Genomic DNA, 20905 nt, shown 5'->3' with positions numbered 1-20905 from the left:
TGTGTTCATTCATAGTTTTGATGCCTTCAGTTAGAATCTACAATGTAAATAGTCATGAAAATAAAGAAAACGCATTGAATGAGAAGGCGTGTCCAAACTTTTGGCCTGTACTGTATATGCACAAAATATCTCTCTGTAACCTTATGAACTCCATTCATAATGAGATTTCTAACACAACAGTTCTTTAGAGTCATGGCAAATCGCTAACTGACGTATATGTTCTCAACAACACAGACAGGAGTGAGCATCCTTGAAGCTTCATTTGGCTGCACAACATCCATTTTACCAGCAGATGTCACCCATGTGCACTATGACTCAAACTTAAAGGAGTGGAGCCACCTTTCAACACAAATAGATTCAAAAAGGTTCAAGCCTCATAAAGCCTTGTTTTGCCATCACTAAACTCATATTCTGATGAGAAACATGGCCAAGAAGCCTCCCACGTTAAACTGCTCACAGTGGAGTGGAGACATATGAACTGCTTTTGTTTTCCACCATCTGCCATTGTATGATTTGTTCAGTATTATGAGTACTTTCTGGAAAAAGAAGGATGGGAGAGTTGACAGCCACAGCTCTTCTTTTGACTGCAGGTAAACCAGTTTGGTTTCTATTGAACTAAAGTACAATAGAGTACTAAAAATAATCAAAATCCCTTGGTTTTCAAATATGAATTTTTGTTTGAAACACCCACCTGATAATGTTTTGCTTTTGTAGCTAACAAAGTCATTGCATAGAGCAGATGTTTCCCTGGGAACTATTTTGCATCCAACTGTGTCATCAAAACACAACAGTGCTGCTGCATTTAGGAAGACTACTGTGGAAGACTTTATTATGGTGATGGAATATTGGTGTGAAGAAAGTTCATTTTCACAATGTAGTGGAATGAACGGAAAACAGTGGCTGGATAAAGGGAGGAAAAATGATATTTAGAGCTCTAAATTATGACTGCTTATTCTGTGAAAAATTTAGCAGAAACAAGAAGTGTCTTACAAGCACTACCTTACACAGGGTGCTATCCATACCAGCATTAAATATTTTGTACAAGGCATGCACCTGTACAGAATAGGATTAGAGCCATGACAATAAGAAGATACAGTTCTGAGGTTAATCTAAAAAAAAAATAATAAAATAAGGCCAGACTTTTGAGATTAAAGTTAGAATTCTGGGGGAAAAAATAATTCTGAGATTTTGACTTTAATTTCCTCAGAATTCTGGCTTTCATCTCAAAATTAAGACTATTTTCTCAAACTTTTCTCAGATTTCTTTTCTTCTTTTTTTTCATTTGGCCCTAATCATCTTTCATACCTCAGGATATGCAGAATGAGAGGAAACAGAGAGACATGGCAACTAATGCAAAACAAACAGGATATTGATTTATTTCAGTGAAACTGTATGACATCAAATCATACCTGGTTTATCCTCAGTAATCGTGCGTATCTGCTACGTTTAAATTTTTTTTAAAAGTGCAATTTCTAATAATGCAATCATACATCTCTTATAAACTCTGTTAAAAAATATCATATTAACATGATTTAGTCAAATAATGTGCAGATAGAGCTTTATTTCAATTCTGTAGTAAAAAAAAAAAAGTTTTAATTGTTCAGTTAAAGTAAATGCAACAAAACAAAAAACAATGTGATTTAATATGAATCACATGGACAGCATTCTTGAAGTTTATGAAAATACTGTACGGTATAACAGACAGAGAGTTCAGGACTGAGTTGCATCAGCTATGTGTAAATATTCTCCTAATTTAAGGCAACACATTCATACTAGAGGCTGACTAGATAATTAGCAACTTGTGTGTTACTAAAGATAGTGTCACTGAATGTTATTGCACAAAGTCACAGCTGAGAAAAGTAGCCAATCATTGATCAAAACATATTACTAGTTCTATTTCTTTTCTATACTGTTTATTTTACTCACTAACAAGCCATTGACTTATTCAACTAAATCATCATTCAGTTTCCAAAACGGAAAATTTTTCTGATTATTGAGTTGTAAAATACAATGACAATGACAAAAAAACACAATGTGTGTAATATGAAGGGAATTCTGCATCTGCATTAAAGGGATAGTCCATCCATTTTGGGGGAAAAAATCATATTATTTTACTTCCCCCCAGCTGTTATGTGGGAAAGTAATGGTGCTATCTTCCTCTCATTGTTACTAAGTGCTGGATACTGACTGCTCCAAATGCTAATGGTTATCCTCCTGCCATTAAGGTGGACTTCCCCCCAGCTAACACTCTTAAAAATTACTGCCTTATTCAACTTAAAGAAGGTTTAACATTACTTAGCATAAAGTATTTTTAATCTCATTATGGGCAGTAAAAATACTGCTGCACATCATCAAACTCAAACTTTGTTAATTTAACAGTTTAAGTGGATTTATGTTTTTATTTTTAAAAATGTTAGCTGAGGGGAAGTCCACCTCAATGGCCTTTCAGCTAAAGGCTTGCATTACTGTTTAGTTGTTGCTTAGATTTACACTATAACAATTTTTGTATGGAGTATATTTGGGCAATCAGCATTAGAACATGTACATGTTGAGAGAGATCCAGAGAACTCTATGAATACTAATACATTTTAATGTAAATGGAAAATAAACTTTGAGAAGAGCAAAAATTGAGAGAAACCAAAGACGTGCAGGACTCAAACCAGGATGAAGCCAGAGTGGAGGGCAGATGTCTTCCTTCAACTTTGTATGTAGAGTGAGTGTGATCTCATGCATTCATATACACACTGCACAAAAAGCAGCACACACAGATTCACACACAGCCTCTCTCTCACACATGCACACACACTCACACACACACACACACACACAAACTCTACGATTATTGATTCATATACAGTACATAACACTATACTATAGATGTAGTCATGGTGTCAATCAGAGGACGGACACTCGGGGCCAACTGGATTCCTGCGCAGACAAAGAGAGAAAGAAGAAACAACAAAGAGTATGAACCGTTTACTTGTTCTTTAAATATTTTCACACTTTATAAACTTGACAGAATGTTGTCATTGTTTCAAAGAGATTTCTTTATAGATACACATTAATAATAAGAGCTCAACTAAATTTGCAGCTGTTACCAATGTCCAAATCCTGTTTCCTAATGAATGCTAATCTGCTTTTGAAGTGGACAGGTGACTAAGGGTAATGTTATCCTTGTGCAACCTTGAGTCTTAGTACAGCAAGCCGTCTTCAAATCCATCCAAGAGAACCTTTGTCCCCTTATCATTTTTCCTCTTTTGCATTTCCTCTCTGTCTCTCCACCCCTGTCATTATTATTTGATATTTTTTAAATTATGTTCACAGAAGTGCTCAGTTCCTTCCTTCTTTAAAATTCAGGCTATAATCATCAGCAGTGTCACTAATGTGCAAACCCATTTTATAATATTCATTCTTCATCTTTTGGCAGAAGTCAGATTTTTGTTTTGGTTCTCAAAATTCCGATAGTTTTACCTTTATTGCAGGAAATATTACCCAGTATCTCCTCAATACATTGTAATGGGGTTGTGTTGTTTAGAGCATAATGTGGGATACCTGTGCCACAGCTACATTTGCTCCCAGGTTGTGTGGTTTCACAGGGCATTTTTGGACTGGAGGAACTTTTTCATAGATCTAAGAATATGCAGAGGATGGCACTACTCCCTGTTTTATTGTGTCTGCACTGCAGGAGCTGGGAATGATCAAAGTTTTTAGAATGCTGTTTTGAGGGACTTTTTATGCCCCTACCTCAGGATCTGTGTGTAATGCACAAGAGGAACCTTGAGTAATGTTAAGTGAACAGGGATTGGTCCAGACGTAAGTGTACATCGATTGATCAAATGCATGAGCCAATACAACTCCAACAACCGCCATTCTATAAACCTCATGTAAGCAATAGCTGTGTAAATTTTAGCTTGTACAAGGGAACAAGCACAAAATGTCAGCCAGTGGACCAAGAGTAAAGTCCAAGCTTTACTGAGCCTACATGCAACACGATGTCATTTTGACTTGTCAAAGCAAAATACAAAATGTTTCTCTAACATTTTGTAGGATAACCACTTATGGACAACACTTCAGTGTCCCTATTGGCGTTGCAAACGCAAACAGGAAAAGTCCTTGAGGGTATGTAGTTCTTGGGGAAGCTACCCAGTGGATGGATGGATAGACAGATAGATAGGTAAATTTCCCGGAGGAAATTTAAGCAGTAGCACAGTCCAATAAATACACACAATGCGATAAAAACACTCAGTCCAAATCCCACTCAGTCCAAATCCCAGAACTGTTTGGTGGGAAAGCACCTGATGAAAAATGAATGTAGACAATTGTACCAATGTCTATAGAAGTACAGAGGTTTATATTCCCTTTCTTAGTTGAATTCCATAATAAAACTAAAGAAAGAGAAAGTGCACGTGTACTGCTTTTTAGATGGAGCTTTAAATTGCAGAATGTATGAACTTGTACAACGTATTCTCATGAAACGGTTCGTATGATATCATACGAAAAATAATGCACAAATTTTCGTGCATATTCCTACGAATTTCCAGCAGCACGAGCGATCAGTGCGCTTGCGCGAGCCCCGAAGCGAGAGCCTTAAGAAAAATGGTGGACATTCCTTTTATTCTCAGTGGAAAATGCAATATTTTAAGAGAGCTTATGCATTCAAATGCGTTTTGATAACATTTCTAGCGGGAAATGTGCATTTTATTTCCAAAATCTTCGTTCAGTTAGTATATATAATGTTTACTTTGTTAGTTATTACGAAGATTCTTTCAGGTTTCTATCGTTGCTATGGCTGTTGCTATGGATGCTGCTACCACTGTCGCTGATGTAGCTTCCGCTCGGAAGTATTGTCCTCACTGACTGTCACCGTGGAAATCTGGGGAGGGAGGCGTGGGGTTAACCTGCTCTCACAGAAATGAGCATGACCTCCTAATAACGCATTGCATGCTCCTCGCATGTAACCTGTTTTAATCGATTTCTATGGTTTTAATTCCGTGTGATCACCACACAAACGGTGTTCACTGGAAGTCGGCGAGATTCCGTGACGTCACGCTGTGGGTGGTGGTTCATAGATCCCGGAAGTGCAAATTTAATCGATATTCCGGAAAAAGGTCTGATTATTAGCCATAACGCTGTAACCACCCAAGGCAGACTTACCACGAGCTATGAGGATGTGTAACGATGCAACGTATTCTCATGAAACGGTTCGTATGATATCGTACGAAAAATAATGCACAAATTTCCGTGCATATTCCTACGAATTTCCAGCAGCACGAGCGATCAGCGCGCCTGCGCGAGCCCCGAAGCAAGAGCCTTAAGAAAAATGGCGGACATTCCTTTTATTCTCAGTGGAAAATGCAATATTTTAAGAGAGCTTATGCATTCAAATGCGTTTTGATAACATTTCTAGCGGGAAATGTGCATTTTATTTCCAAAATCTTCGTTCAGTTAGTGTATATAATGTTTACTTTGTTAGTTATTACAAAGATTATTTCAGGTTTCTATCGTGGTATAAACATAGGCTACATGTTAAGGTTATGCTTTTGCTGTTGAAAAACTATCGTATGTATGGTTTTTAAACCTAATTTCAAAACTTTTCCCCTAACCCGGAAGTGGGGTACCAGAACTACAATTCGTGCAGAGTTGCAACACACAGAGCTGTCCTGCGCCATAGCTTTTGTAGTTCTAATATGTTATGTCTATTATGTGATGTTGTGATCACTAATTTTTCAATCTTTATTATAGTTTTTGGGTGTGGGAAGAACGCCTGTTTGGTCAGATTTTATTTATTTTTATAAAAGGCTTTATATAAGCCTTTAAAAGTGTCTCAGGTGCAAGGTTCTAAGGGCATTTGTGGGGAGCAGGAACTGCGCACTGGTCTCACACTGAGATATGTTACTCCATAGGTCAAGACCTTTCAAACGATGTCTTCATTGTTGTTCTGTGACAAAGTTTGATTTTCATCGTGCTCCAAGCCAAGGCTGTCTCAGGTGTACATCTGCAGACCTCTTTTAGGGCCAAGCTTGATAAAATCAGTCAAACTTCTTTAAGGGGGGAATTTAATGGCCAAATTTATTTATAATATTGATGTTAGTCTTAAACACAGTCATACTTTTCAATTTGGACCATTTCAAAGCTTATTTTCCCCTTAAAATACTCAGTGTTTCATATTTCATATTTTCCCATTGACTTAATATGGTCACCTGAGACACTTTTAAAGGCTTACAGTGCAGCAACAAAAAATGGCACAGACATGGGGTCAACATTTTTGGAAAGCTCTTGACCTCTACTATCATGCCCGATGGCAAACCAATAGGGGGCGCCACTGACTAGTGTCAAAACATGGAAAAAACATGATTTCACTATCTTAAGAAAAAAATAAATAAAATCTGACCAAACAGGCGTTCTTCCCACACCCAAAAACTACAATGAAGATTGAAAAATTAGTGATCACAACATCACATAATAGACATAACATATTAGAACTACAAAATCTATGGCGCAGGACACCTCTGTGTGTTGCAACTCCGCGCAGATTGTAGTTCTGGTACGCCTCTTCCGGGTTAAGGGAAAAGTTTTGAATTTAGGTTTAAAAACCATACATACGGTAGTTTTTCAACACCAAAACTATAACCTTAACATGTAGCCTATGTTTATACCACGAGTAAAGATGTGTTATGAAAAAAAAAAAAAAAATATAGACTATATAAATCGTTAGTGCTATTTTGACGTGTTTCCGCGGTTTTTCCACCCGCTCTGTTTCGCTGACTGAAAGGGTTGTGTTCAATGGCGTAACATATCAGCATATTATCAACTTTCATGCACTTTATTACACTTTATTGACTTTATTGATGAAAGTAAAATCAGACACGTCGCTGATAAACACTAGGATTATGGGTAATGTAGTGCTTCTCCGTGATATGACATCGCAAATAAAACGTGTTTTCTTAAAATAAAGTTGATATTATACGGGACTTGTGGACTCGGATGAAGCACATGCCATCGTTACACAGCCTCATAGCTCGTGGTAAGTCTGCCTTGGATGGTTACAACGTTATGGCTAATAATCAGACCTTTTTCCGGAATATCAATTAAATTTGCACTTCCGGGATCTATGAACCACCACCCACAACGTGACGTCACGGAATCTCGCCGACTTCCAGTGAACACTGTTTGTGTGGTGATCACACGGAATTAAAACCATAGAAATCGATTAAAACAGGTTACATGCGAGGAGCACGCAATGCGTTATTAGGAGGTCATGCCCATTTCACGGATTTCTGTGAGAGCAGGTTAACCCCACGCCTCCCTCCCCAGATTTCCACGGTGACAGTCAGTGAGGACAATACTTCCGAGCGGAAGCTACATCAGCGACAGTGGTAGCAGCGTCCATAGCAACAGCCATAGCAACGATAGAAACCTGAAATAATCTTCGTAATAACTAACAAAGTAAACATTATATACACTAACTGAACGAAGATTTTGGAAATAAAATGCACATTTCCCGCTAGAAATGTTATCAAAACGCATTTGAATGCATAAGCTCTCTTAAAATATTGCATTTTCCACTGAGAATAAAAGGAATGTCCGCCATTTTTCTTAAGGCTCTCGCTTCTGGGCTCGCGCAGGCGCGCTGATTGCTCGTGCTGCTGGAAATTTGTAGGAATATGCACGAAAATTTGTGCATTATTTTTCGTAGGAATTTGTACGAACGTTGAATGAGAACAGCCTGACTTGTAGCACAAGAAAATGTCCAAAACCTCAGGGGAATGACTTATTTTCAGTCACTGCAGTTCTTGACTTGTCCCTGCTTGTTTTTCTCATGCTTCCACACATTTCCTTGTTTTCTCTGCCTCACACATCCCTATCTTCAAGTCTTTTTCTGACTAGCTTGGTCAGGACAGAGCTGTAATGGCAACGCTGTCTCGTGTGTCATCCTTGTTAGCTTTCTTGGTCTGTCTCCTTGGATGCTTTTTATTATCCACAGGATATGATACACACTCTGCCTAATTAGCTTTTTACACCACATTAACACCTAGTATTAAAAAGCAGTCTGTTTCTGGATAGGAAAAGGTGCATCTTAATGCCATGAGTAAAAGCACATAGCAGAAACTGCAACTGGAAGGTAATTGGATCTGACTTTGCCCCTCCAGAGTTGATCTGGCTCACAGTGCGACTGGATCTCAGACTCAGTCAACCAGATTAACAGGCAATCCATACTGTGTATTCACATTTGTGAGAAAGTACTGCCTCACTGCATGACTCACTCTGAATTCTCATCCAATCAGTGTCTCTGAATTCAAGCATGATCAACTCCAACAGAGCGTCTTTCTTAAGTGAGTTGCAAAGTTTCCAAACTGTTTTCCCAAAATTACAGTCATTTCTGTTGTCTACTACAAAAGAGTAATAAAAACAAACCTTTTCTCATCAAATGCAAAGTAATTCCAGGCTTTGATGATCCTAAACCCACACAGATGATGTCTAGATGGACAGCCATATTCCAATATTAACCCAATTAAGACAATACTAGGAATAAGAGATGTCCATATGAAGAGCATTTGATCACAGTCAGTAAGCAATACTAGGATTAAGACATGCTGAATATTTTTTATATATTCTTTAGTTGAGCTATCAAAGGGTATTAATCCATGTATACGTCTTAACTGTAAAATTACATCCTATTTGAGTTTTTTTTTTTTTTTGGCGGATTGTGACACGTACAGCAATCCAACTGCCTGATGGCTGGTGCTCTTTAAGTGACTTTCAAGGTAAATCCATGAGCTCATTCTTTGGAAAAGACGATAGGCAACAAAAGCAAAAAAAACCCCAACATTTTTGGGGTGAGGCGGATGCACTGTACACTAAATATGTTCTGTGAACTGGACATATCTTGCCCTGCGACAGATTGGTGACCTGTCCAGGGTGTCTCCCTGCCTTCTGCCCTGTGTGTGTTGGGATATGTTCCCAACAACCCTAATCAGAATAAGTGGTTTGAAAATGAATGAATGAATGGACATTTATTACGTAGCGTTTGGCAAAGTCAGACTAAATTGGGCAATGCTCTGTAGCATGTAAATGGAAATATGGATGGTGAGGTCGTGTAATCAACCCATGTAAAAAAATTATTTAGACTCTTTCTTATCAAAATAAGTCAGACTATTTCAGCCATGTCATCATAGTCACTGACAGTGTCATCCACATTCCCGCCACATGAGAAAATAAATAATGTCTGAAATGTGAAGTTTATTTTTTCCCCTCAATTCACTTTTTCTTGCAATTGTGGCAATTTCTAACTGAGAATTGTGACCTTCAAAATTTTGTGATCATAACTGTTCAAAACAATTGTGACATGTGTTATGATAGTTGCATCTTCATATCTACGGATTCTGGCAGTTATTTTTAGCTGGGGGGAAGTCCAGCTCAATGGCAGGAGCCTAACAGTTAGCATTTGGAGCATCTAGCCAGTATCCAGCACTCAGTAACAATTAGAGGAAGATAGACCCACCACTGTCATAGCGTAGCAGTTGGGGGAAGTGAAGTAATATCAGCTTTTTCAAAATGGGAGAACTGTCCCTTTAAGCTAAGGGAAATGCACACACAGGGAAATCCTGCCCTTCACATAATGAGCTGTCCCTACCATCACTCACTGTAGTCACTGCAGAATGTCGGCCAGCTTCTCGTGGTAATACTCGTAGTTTTCTTTGCAGTCTTCCCAGAGGTTCAGAGGCTGGTCCTCGTTCTCTACAAATGTATCCCAGATGTAGGAGAAATCTAGGGGCTTCATCACCCTCAGCTTACATCCGGCAGCGTGCAAGGCCTTCAGGCCGGCCTGGATTTCTGGCTCCTCCCACTCGAACAGCCGAGAAGCAAAGATGCTCAGCTTGAGGTTCTTCCTCACTTTCAAGAATTCAACTATTTTGGTTGCACAAGCTGAGCAGGGACTGGAGGACACATACCTAGGACAAAGGAGATGACTTTGATTTTAGGGAATACATATTGATAATTCTTTTGACTGATAATTGTTCCTAATTTGTTTTAATTAATGATTGTTTCTAATCTTGTGACAATCATACTGGTCATTTAACCTCATTTAATTATGAGGGTGCACATGTCTTTCTTGATCTAGAAACATGTAAAAACATGTAGAAATGCAGAGGTGACATAGAGTTCTAACACTGGGCACAGCAGAGTCAGATGAACAGCGATGAGTGGGACTTGTCCAGAAAATCATCAAGTATGATAATTTCTTTTCTAATCTTCTGAAATTAATAATAATAATATTATTAATATTAATAATAATAATAATAATAATAATAATAATAATTTCACAACATTATCAGTTTCATGTCAGCTTATTATTATGTCCTCATTATCAGTTGGGCCATGTGAGAAAGACAGTAATTGTCCAGTTACAGGTAAATGTTTAGAATCACATGTAGTGATTATCTTATAGCATTTAGCCCTATTGACCGACATGCATGTCCTTGATGGCTAGAAAATTTTACTGCACTCTTTTGTTCTGTCTCCCAGCAGCCAGTGGCCGTGTGGTGGTTGTCTTTCTCTGAACACTTTCTGATGCACATACCTACATAGAATTCATTACAAGAGATACAGATTTGTCATGGAGGGCATCATGCTTTGGTTGTGTGTGTGTGTGTGTGTATCTGTCTGTGTGTGTGCATACTACTGGGCCTATCAGCGTAATATCTTTGTACATATTTATGACTATACGATCAAGAATTTCTCATGGATGTGGTGTTTTAAAACCTTTGCAATACATTTGTTCTCACTACTGCCATTTCCTCTCTTCATTCAACGTTGCTCTCTCTGTCTGTCTGTCTGTCTCTCTGTCTGTCTGTCTGTCTGTCTCTCTCTCTCTCTCTCTCTCTCTCTCTCCCTCTCTCCCTCTCTCTTTTGTCTGAAACCAGAGCTGAGCTGACCCGAGGGCACAGCCACTAGACTGCAACCTACAACCTGCTAGTCTGGCCGCATAGCAATCCTTTCCTTTTTGGAAAGTGCAAGTTCATATCTGACTTGGCCAAGTTTGTGCAAGTGTCCACTAGGACACTAAGAGGCTGCACATTCACAGACTGACAAGCAAGATGTTTTTATTAGGTAGAATTATTAGCTTGAGTGCAGAGTAAAACTTTTTTGTCCATATTTCCTCTTCAGTCGACTTGGGCACTGCACAAAAGTCTTGCAATAACAGGGAAAACACAATGTGTGCATGTGTCTGTCTGCAGCTAATCTTGCGTACAACTAGGCCTAATGTATTTTGTGCACAGTTATGACTGTATGATCACAGTTATGACTGTATGATCAACCACCTCTGGTGGGTTCCATAATATAGCTTCACAGACATGTTGCTGAAATGTAATTTATGCCTTGCTGATGTTCTAGTGACCTCTTGATATTTAACTTGTACTAACTTGTATTGACATCTTGTTGAATATCTACAGGGGACTGTCCAAAGAAAATGTTACCAAATATGTCATTTATCAATTTATACTCCATTCCACACTTTTGTTGTATTACTTTACTGGCTATCCTTTTTTCTGCAAAGTTCACATCACCAAAGGTACTTTTTTGCTTAAGTTTCATTGTTTCTTTTACTTAATTGTAATTACCACTAGGGGGTTGATGTAAATGTGACATTAGAGTCCAACCGCTGACTATGTATTTTAACCACTTTTTTGAGTTCAGCTGTGGTTCTACACTCTGGACAGCATCACTACAGACTGCAGACACCAAAAGCTCTGTGGTGAGGTAAGTAACAACATTTTGAAGTCAATCAATCATCATGATTACAAAAATCAGGAAAATGGTCACAGACCAAGTTGGAAATAATAGGAGTTATCCTTTCATCTGGTGCATGCTGTATAACATATACAGTACCATGTGATAACGTAAGTTAGCTGTGTACCAGGTGACTGTGTATTTGCGTGCGGGGTCATAGTCGGGCAGGCTCTGTGTGAAGAAGGCCTCCTCAGCATGCGCGCCTGTATGCTCGTCCTCCAGGTAGCCCCTCAGCAGCCCATCGGCAGCATTCCCCTGGTCCACCAGATAACACAGGAAGGTCTTGTTGCGGCCAGATGAATACTCCACATTCTTAAACTGAAACTTGAAGAGGAGAGGATCGATTCGGTCCCTGTGGGCAAGAGAAAAATGAAGAAACATTGTGATTTTTCAATCTTGACTTCTGCTTGGATCATTTGAGAGCTGAGAGAAACAACCATGACACAAGGCCACTATGGGATCGATTAATTTGACATTATAGATATGGAGATAAATGAATAAATAAATACAAGTCATTTCAGTATTGCAAAATTACTTTTTGAAATGCTGTGCCGATTCTCTAGCCCCTTGTCTCAATATGTTATGTTTATGCACTTAATTTTCCTAGGTTTTCATGACATCTGCATTTTAGTGCATTTTGCTAGTTGTTTTTTTAATACATTGGAATGATGTTTCTAATTAAACAGCTTGAAGTCAAATTTATCACATAATTTGTTGTATATTTTAGTGGTCTTAGTGTTATGCAGCAGGTTATATTTTAAACTCTATTGATACATTTTCAATCATACCTACAGAGTAATAGTGCATCAGGACAGAGAATAGGAAATAGTCACAGATGATGGTTACATCCTCACCATCACCAGTGAATGTTTTTACCTTTCTGTTTCTAAATTTGCATTGTAAATGAATAACCCCTGGTAATTTTCATCAGCTCACTGGGATCAAGCAGTCAGGTTAGGAAGCCATCAGAGCATTAAAGCTACAGTGCAGAACTTTTATATATAAATAAACCTTTGTTACATTCAGTTTAATGCAAAATGAGTTCACACAATGATTCAGCCAATTAGCCAGTGATAAAACTCCCTGCATTATTACAACACTGAGAAGCTGTTGACCATTCATGATGCATTTTACCTCAACCACACCTCAGTTTTTCTTTACATATGAAGATGGCAAGGCATTTCCCTGACTGACCCTGAAGTGCACCTTTCAAGCAGTGTTTCATATCCTGCCACAAGAGGGAACTGAATCATAGAGAACTGTGAAGTGTGCTAACGTCTGTTTAAAGGACCATTTTGCCCATTAAGTCCAATTTACCCACATTTTACAACAGAACATGTTGCAAATCATGTGGGTGTACTAAAATTTTTACAACATACACTACTCACAAAAAGTTAGGGATATTCGGCTTTCAGGTGAAATTTCAGGATGAACCTAAAATGCATTATAACCTTTACAGGTGAACTTAATGTGACCTTCTGTAAACTTTTGAATGCACATGTCCAACTGTTCAATGTTTCAGTACTTTTTGCACAAGTTGCTGTTCTCTAACAAGGAGTTTAACAGCAAAATTCACATCAGGTGTTTGATGCTCCAGCTCATCGAGGTCGCATCATTAGGGAATGGCTGCTGGAGACTGGGGTACCTCAAATGGAGTGGCCTGCACTTTCTCAGACCTGAATCCCATAGAAAACCTATGGGATCAGCTGAGTCGCCGTGTAGAGGCTCGGAGCTCTGTACCCCAGAACCTCAATGTCCTGAGGGCCGCCCTTCAAGAAGAGTGGGATGCCATGCCTCAGCAGACAATAAGTCGACTTGTGAACAGCATGAGACATCGTTGTCAAGCTGTAATTGATGCTCAAGGGCACATGACAAGTTATTGACACTGACATTTTTTGTTGTGGTATACCCACCACTGTTGTTGGCTTTTGTTTCAAGAAATTGTTTGAGATGAGGAAATCACCAGTGCATGCTTCTACTTAAATGCCCTACTTTCATGATATAATATCACTGTAGCGTGAACATTTTACATTTCCATAAATTTCACCCAAAAGCCAAATATCCCTAACTTTTTGTGAGTAGTGTATAATCAAAATCCCTAAAATTTGAAATCTGAATTTTAGATTGAAACTCCACCTCATAATGTTCTGCTTGTGTGGCTAACAAAGTCGGAGAGCAAATATTTCACTGGGGACTATTTTCCAGCAGAGGGTCCATTTCACTCCACCCAAGTTCACGTCATCAAAACACAACAGTGCTGCTGCTTTCAGGAAAAGTAATGAGGACGACTTTATTATGGTGATGGAGTACCAGTGTGAAGACAGTTAGAAGTCTCTGAAAGTTCATTTCCACATTGTAGAGGGATGAATGTAAACCAATGGTAGGATCAAAAGTAGAATAAATGATATCAGAGTTCTGAAATATGAAAAAGATTAGCCGAAACGTGAAGTAAATACATTTTCTAGATATTATGCTGAACATGCAAGATCACTGATACTGTCCCTTAACGTCTACTTGTAACTAAAAGATGTAATTTTCCATCGAAATTTTTTTTCCATTGTCATCCTGGATGTAGAAATCATCATGAAACTGTGGGAATCTGTAGATCTTTCTATACAGACAGAACCTTGTCAGCTCATTTCTCCATCACATATAAAAGTGGAGCGATCTAATCAGAAGATGACCTCAGATTCTGTTCCTCGTGCCTCCAGTTGCACCTGTTATGTATAGAGTGTCATTTAAGTCAGTGAGTTCTCCTCTGTTGGCCTCATTAAATGGCAGTGAGGAGCCCTCACTGTCCGCTTGTTAGCACAGAATTATTTTACCAATTTAACATCGTATCAGAACAGTTGAGAGCTAGTAAAGGCTGCCATCTAAATATGGTGCCTTAGCTCACATTGGTGTCAGTCATGGACTTTCTCTCATGCACTCTGCTAAAACAAGCCTCCAAAGAGGAAGATTTTAGCAAGTGAGCCAATCAACAGAGATAATACTGTTACCCTACAAGGGGAACTAAAGCCCACCCAGCCCTGCTGGAGTGGATTACTGTAGAAATTGCAGCCTCTTTTATGACAGTCTTTGACTTTTAGCAACTCCCAGGTCTTGGTGGATGATGAAGATAGCACTAAATATTAACAGTACATAGGAAACATCTGCTTTAAATGGGTTTACCATCCCTACCCTTTGTGCGATGAGGCTGCACTGTGACTCAGACAGCTGACACAATATCATGCACCTGAAGAAGCTAAAGATCAAAAGGCAGTCAAATTACCCCCTGATTTCCCCCTGATTCTGATTCTAAAATGACTGCTGATCTTAATTTCACTATTAAAATGGCCTATATTTACATTTATATTTATTTAGAGGTCCCTTGATGATTTTTGCTAGAGTTCTTTACTGCACAAACAACAATCAGAGAATGATTATCAGACTTTCAAAATCACATCAGAAAATAACATTTTTTCCCACTCAGTTGAGGAGTTTTTGCTTCTCTTTCAGTCTCTTGAAACCCACAGGCTGTCCTGTGTAAGTGATCATAACTTCAAGCAATGATGTTATCCTGGAGTCAACTTCATTAGTAATCCAGATCAGTGGTTTTCAAAGTGGGGTCCGGAGACCCCCAGGGGTCCTTGACAAAATGAGGATTAGTTTAATATTGCTACATTAAATGCTTATGAAAGGCGCACAAGCATTTAAACACAAGAAATCTGATTTAGCATCACTGATCTGACCTTTAAATATATCATGTTACATATGAATATCAATTTATTAATTCATTTCTTTAAATTTTCATTTCATATTTTGCTGATTTGTTGGTAATTTCTTGTATTTTTTTAAATTAGTTTTTCAACATTTTCTTTACAATCTAGTTGTTTTGTGCAGTTTTGTGCTAATTTTCTCTTATAATGTTCCAGTAATTTTTGTCAATTTGTATATCACCTTTTTCCCCATGTTTGTGACAGAAATCAAGTGAATTTGCTCAGGTTTCACAGGCTCAAATCACAAGACATTGCTGTGACACTTAATTATGTATGAATGATTACTTAACATGTTTTAACCTCATCACCTTGAATTTATTTGTAAGAACGCCTCCTAGATAATTCTATAGGTAACACAAACCAAAATATCTTGTCATATCAGAGGCCCAAGGACGATCACTGTAGGTGGGTGCTGGGGTTTAATGAGACTGAGATGACTTGAGGGTCCAGGACGTGAAGACTGAAATTAAAACTCAATCCTAAAGTATTTTGTGTCACAAAACAACTTAGAAACTGTTGACTTGATTTACACACATGCTGAACTTTGCTTCATTGGGTGTTTTACTGAACATTTATTCAACATATCCTCATTAGGATGCTTAAAATTCCAGTAAATCACACACAACCGCAGCAGCTGTCTCTGCTGTATTAGCAGAGAGGCATGGATGAGGACTGGTGACAGAGGGATGGGTACAAACTTGTACTGGGAGGATGCACTGCAAAAACGCAAAATCTTACCAAGGTTATTTGTCTTATTTCAAGTCAAAAATGTCTTATTTCTAGTCAAAATATCTCATTACACTTAAAATAAGACATGATCACCTCAGAAGCAAATTGTTTTTAGACAATTGTCACTTGTTTCAAGTGAAAATTCACTTGAAACAAGTGAAAATTGAAATAAGTGAAAATGAGCTAGAAACAAGAAACAAATTTTGCCAATAAAACAAGCAAATTTTCACTTGTTTCAAGCGAATTTTCACTTGAAACAAGAGACAATTGTCTAAAAACAAGTTACTTCTGAGGTGATCATGTCTTATTTTAAGTGTAATGAGATATTGTGACTAGGAATAAGACATTTTTTACTTGAAATAAGACAAATAATCTTGGTAAGATTTTGAGTTTTTGCAGTGATGAGAGCAGATGAAAACGACAGCACTCATGGCACGGCAAGCCAGAGCTAATTTTAGGGCGTCAGCGTTGCCAAGAGTGGAATTCCAGCTCTTTATTATTAGCCCTGTGACTCTGTGAGGTCTTAGTAAGCAGCCCCCGAGCCCAAGGCAGATACATTTCCTGTTCAAACTTTTTATCTTCACCTTATTTGTCAGCACAGTTAGCTGCCTTTATGTTTTACGAGACCTTCTCCTGACAGGAAGCAAACAAAAAAACACTGCACCTTTCTGTTTGTAGTGTTTTTCCCTTTTTGATTACAGTGTTGATGTATAAAAAAGTAAATTTACTGTTATGGTCAGACTTACATATTATGTAGTGTCAAAACCAGCTAGAGGCTAGGCATTTGTTTGCATAGAAAAGTATAATAATAAAACAATGGCTCCGCTGCAACACAAACTCTATAAAACACTCTACAACTCTTTGCATCATGCCTGCAACAATCCAGGATGGCTGACAGATTCAAATGAATCCAATAGAGATGACGTTCATTTGTATGTTTTTAACATGGAAATTTATTCATCTTTCAAAATGCTCAGTATGGCATGATGATCAGCTGTCTGCCACCTTATGACACAGTTTGAGTTTAAGAATACACTGTGGTCAGTGAGACTGTTTAAAACTACTTTTGTTTACACTTGGGCACTGTTAACAGTCAGAGCCCAATTTCCCCAATTTCTGATTCGGATTCTGAAACTCCATTCAGTTATATGCTGAACTCCACATTTCTATGCTTTATGAGCTCATGATAACATCAGTCAGTCATTTACACTACAGACTGACTATACTACAAACATTCAAGTTCCTGAATATTTGAATCAGTATGCTTATCAGCTGAATAAAAGCTGGTAAAAGCTACAATTTGAGTTTACATTGCATTTAACCTTGCAAATGCTTGTAATATTAACTGCTGTAAAACTAATCCTTTTCTAGTTGTAATGGTGTTATTTGGAACACATTTCAAAACAAATAGCTGTTGTAATAATGTCTTTGCGGGTCATGGCCAGTATTTAGTATTAATGTATCCTGCCAACAGAAGACGTGAGGCCCAGCTAAGTGCTTCAATCTGACGTGGAGCTAATGGCATAAGATTTGGACTCTCTCACATCAATTCTGTTACAGCGCTCTAAGTGTAGGTTTTTAGTAATTGAGCCATATGCCATATTATGACTGCAGGCTAAATACGAGCCTCCAAAAATTCACATACTCTGTTTGCTACTTCCACATGATTTCAAATTTGCCTCACAATATCATCAACATGCAAGATTTTGACAAGTATAAAATTCATTGTGGAAGTGTCACGTATAATACTCAAATTGTAGATGATGACGATACCACTCGAGAATAATACTAAATAAGACAATACCTGTTCTTAACTGTGTTTGTCATGCTTTAAAGGGATAGCAGTGGTAGTAGGCCAAGAGTCGGCCTACATTTGGTGGTGGGGTGGGGGTTTCTATCAGCTATTCTTGACCACAGCCTATCTCTTAAATTCTGAAGTGTCAGTGTAGAGTGGTCTGTGGACCATGCAGTGAGATGTTTATGCAGTGTAGCATGCCCTTCTATTGGCCTATATAACTTTTGGTGCTGTGTAAGCCAAAGTGAACCTGTTTCCTCCCCCAAAGCCTTTATGTTCCCCCGATTCCAATGCTCTCCTTGAGATACCTACATCTTTTTGAAAACTAAATATTTTGTTGTTGTAATAGTATTCTGTGATTGTGGTGATTATTCAGCCTCTGACACTGACACTGAATCACTTGGAAAATGGAAAGGATGACAGATTCCAACAGCCATCATCAACCCGCAGGTTCCAGCATCATGTGGTTGGTCATGTGATTTGTCATGTGGACCCTTTGGTCAAGGGGTCTGTGGGCGTGGACATGATTAAGTTTTGGTGAATATCCAACATTTGGAAGTGGCATGACAGCTGAATAATGTTGGCACAGGTATAGCTCTACTGAGTGCATTTTAGTATTTTGTCTGTGTTTTAGATGGAGTCTGCCCTCCCCCATAAAATGCCATGAAGATGCTTTGAAGGAATCTAGTATAAGAAGAAGCCGTGTGGCGACAACTTCACTGTGATGACAGAAGTCATGTTCATATCCTCTGAGGAGAACTGATCCAAGTCAAGCTTGATTTTTGACCACATTCAAACAGGAAGTCCTAATTATTCGTCAGGCAGGTAACTGTGGGGTGGTTATGTTTTTGCACAGGAAGACTGCATTGCATATTTATCTTGAACACCAACCAAATTAGGGAAGCTTTGGTGAACATCTGTGTCCTTTTGTTATATAACTCCCTTTAAAAATTTGTCCCAACTTGAAAAAACTGAAAAAATATATAAAATCAAACAAAAAGTGAATTCTTGTCATGCCTTTAAAATAATAATAATAAAAAAGATTGAACTCATTTAATCAGAAACTTTTCAAGGGAACTTAATTACATTCTTCATCATCAAATTTCACACAGATGTTTGTACTTTGGCCATGAATTAGTTAAGAATCAAATCAGCATTGCTTGAATGCAGTTCAGCACAGTGAAGTTCACTCAGGCCCGCTATATCTGCATTCCAGTGTTACCCAGATGGGTGCACCTTTTGGGTCCTACTGATAACTACTGTCACATAACTTTGGGCATGACTCTAGTAGGCAGTTATAATTACAGTCAAAGGGGATGTCAGATTTAGTTGTGTTGAAATATTGCACTGTAGAAGTGGAAAAACCTCACAGCAAATTGAAAATAGCAAAGACTACAAAAGCATTATATAAGAGGAGATGTGATTAGGACAAAACAACCAGACTCATCCTTAAAACCATCCATCCAACCATCACTTACCCTGTGATGATCTCAAATGGAGGCAACTCCAACAGCTCAAGCTGAAGCTCCTTATTCTCGCCGTTTTCTACACTGCCACTGGCTTCTGCTGCCTCGCCGCTGGGGACTTCTCCATTCTCCACAGCCTTTGCTCCTTCATCAGGAACCTTTTCGTCCTTCTTCAAGTCTTTCTTTACATCCTTGGTGGCTTGATCTGGTTCTTTCTCTTTCCTCTCTTTCCTCCTCACTGTGCGGTTTCTGTCAGCCATGGTGATAAGATCAGTTCATCCAGGTAAATTTGTGGGTTTGGGCAGTATGTGTAAAGTAGTAGGGTTGGGAAGTAAGAAAGATAAGGAGGTAGTGGATGAAGTTTGAAGGTGAGGACAGAGATAGAACGAAGGGAAGAAAATCAGAAGTAGACAGACAAAAGACAAAACAGAGAGGACAGCACCAGGAAAGAGGACAGACAAGGAGAGGGAGGGTGGAATGGAAGATTGGCGAAAGGGAGTAGAGGAGAAAAGTAGAGTGAGGGGCAGAACAGAGAGGGAGGTACTAAACATGAGGGTTACTCTGATATATTGCTTTTGCCCATCTGTCAGGCTGATACTGGCCTCCATATGTTCCAGTCAGTTTGGGCCACCTCTTGATGTGATGGAGGTTCCTCCCTGACCACAACTGGTCATTGTGTTTTCATGATTATTATTATACTTAGAGATTGTTCCAGTTTTCAGTGGGAGGATCAGCAGAGAAACACCCCCACCCTGCTTTAACCCTTTATAGGGCACTCATTGAAATACTTTGAAATTCAAAAAAAAAAAAAAAAAAAAAAAAAAAACCTAGACTGTTATTAGTGAACATGACATGACTTTATTACTTTTATAAAAAATAAAAAAAATAAAAAAATCATTTTCCTATAGAAAATCAAAGCCAATGAGATTGGTCAAATGCCACAATCATGTGACCTGGGATGTATAGCGATCTTTACTGATTGGCTGGGTGAAGACCAAATGATTATTGAACTAACTGAGACAGGGGATGGGCGTGATATGTAAAATTTTTGAAATTACCAAAAATAGTCACTTGCCTGATAAAGGGTTAAGGAGCTGCCCAGGAGCTGCTCTGAAACTTTGTCATTAAGGATTGATTGTAAGATTTCATGACCTGGTCCCAGAATATCTATGTGAACTGCTGTCCCTGTACCAGCCAGGCAGGCAGGAACCTGCTGACTGCTCCCACGTCACACTTAAAGACCAAAGGGACCTAGCAAATGCTCAAATGCTCACTTGGGCTTGTTGGCTGTGTGAATGACCTGCCAGGGGAACTCTGGTGTACTATATCAGCATCTTCTTTTAAATCACTTGTGAAGATGTAAT

General features: G+C 38.6%; 1 protein-coding gene across 2 annotated transcripts; it reads right to left on the bottom strand.

Moving 5' to 3' along the window:
* Positions 1-1425: 1425 nt before the first annotated feature.
* Positions 1426-20262, bottom strand: LOC115359485 (C->U-editing enzyme APOBEC-2-like). Of its 2 annotated transcripts, none has more exons than XM_030051997.1 (4): positions 19554-20262; positions 11921-12145; positions 9635-9953; positions 1426-2928 (listed from the first exon to the last, which is right to left on the bottom strand). In XM_030051997.1, the coding sequence occupies exons 1-3, from the start codon at positions 19799-19801 to the stop codon at positions 9650-9652; spliced, it is 777 nt and encodes a 258-aa protein (XP_029907857.1). In that variant the 5' UTR covers positions 19802-20262; the 3' UTR covers positions 1426-2928; positions 9635-9649. The 2 variants fall into 2 exon arrangements, with proteins under 2 accessions (XP_029907857.1, XP_029907856.1); XM_030051996.1 differs by having other exon boundaries at positions 9645-9953.
* Between the last annotated feature and the right edge of the window lie 643 nt (positions 20263-20905).

The sequence above is a fragment of the Myripristis murdjan genome, chromosome 5 (assembly GCF_902150065.1).
Source record: "Myripristis murdjan chromosome 5, fMyrMur1.1, whole genome shotgun sequence".
Classification (NCBI taxonomy): Eukaryota; Metazoa; Chordata; class Actinopteri; order Holocentriformes; family Holocentridae; genus Myripristis; species Myripristis murdjan.
The sequence above is the reverse complement of the archived record's forward strand: the minus strand, read 5'-3'. Positions and strand labels throughout refer to the sequence as shown.

What these genes read in the sequence shown, in the direction of transcription:
- LOC115359485 (XM_030051997.1), bottom strand. Translation starts at nt 19,801, where the DNA reads ATGGCTGACAGAAACCGCACAGTGAGGAGGAAAGAGAGGAAAGAGAAA. An exon ending in CCATTTGAGATCATCACAGG is followed by an intron (nt 12,146 to 19,553) that starts GTAAGTGATGGT and finishes TCTTGCCCACAG; the next exon opens with GGACCGAATCGATCCTCTCC. An exon ending in CGCAAATACACAGTCACCTG is followed by an intron (nt 9,954 to 11,920) that starts GTACACAGCTAA and finishes CCTTTGTCCTAG; the next exon opens with GTATGTGTCCTCCAGTCCCT.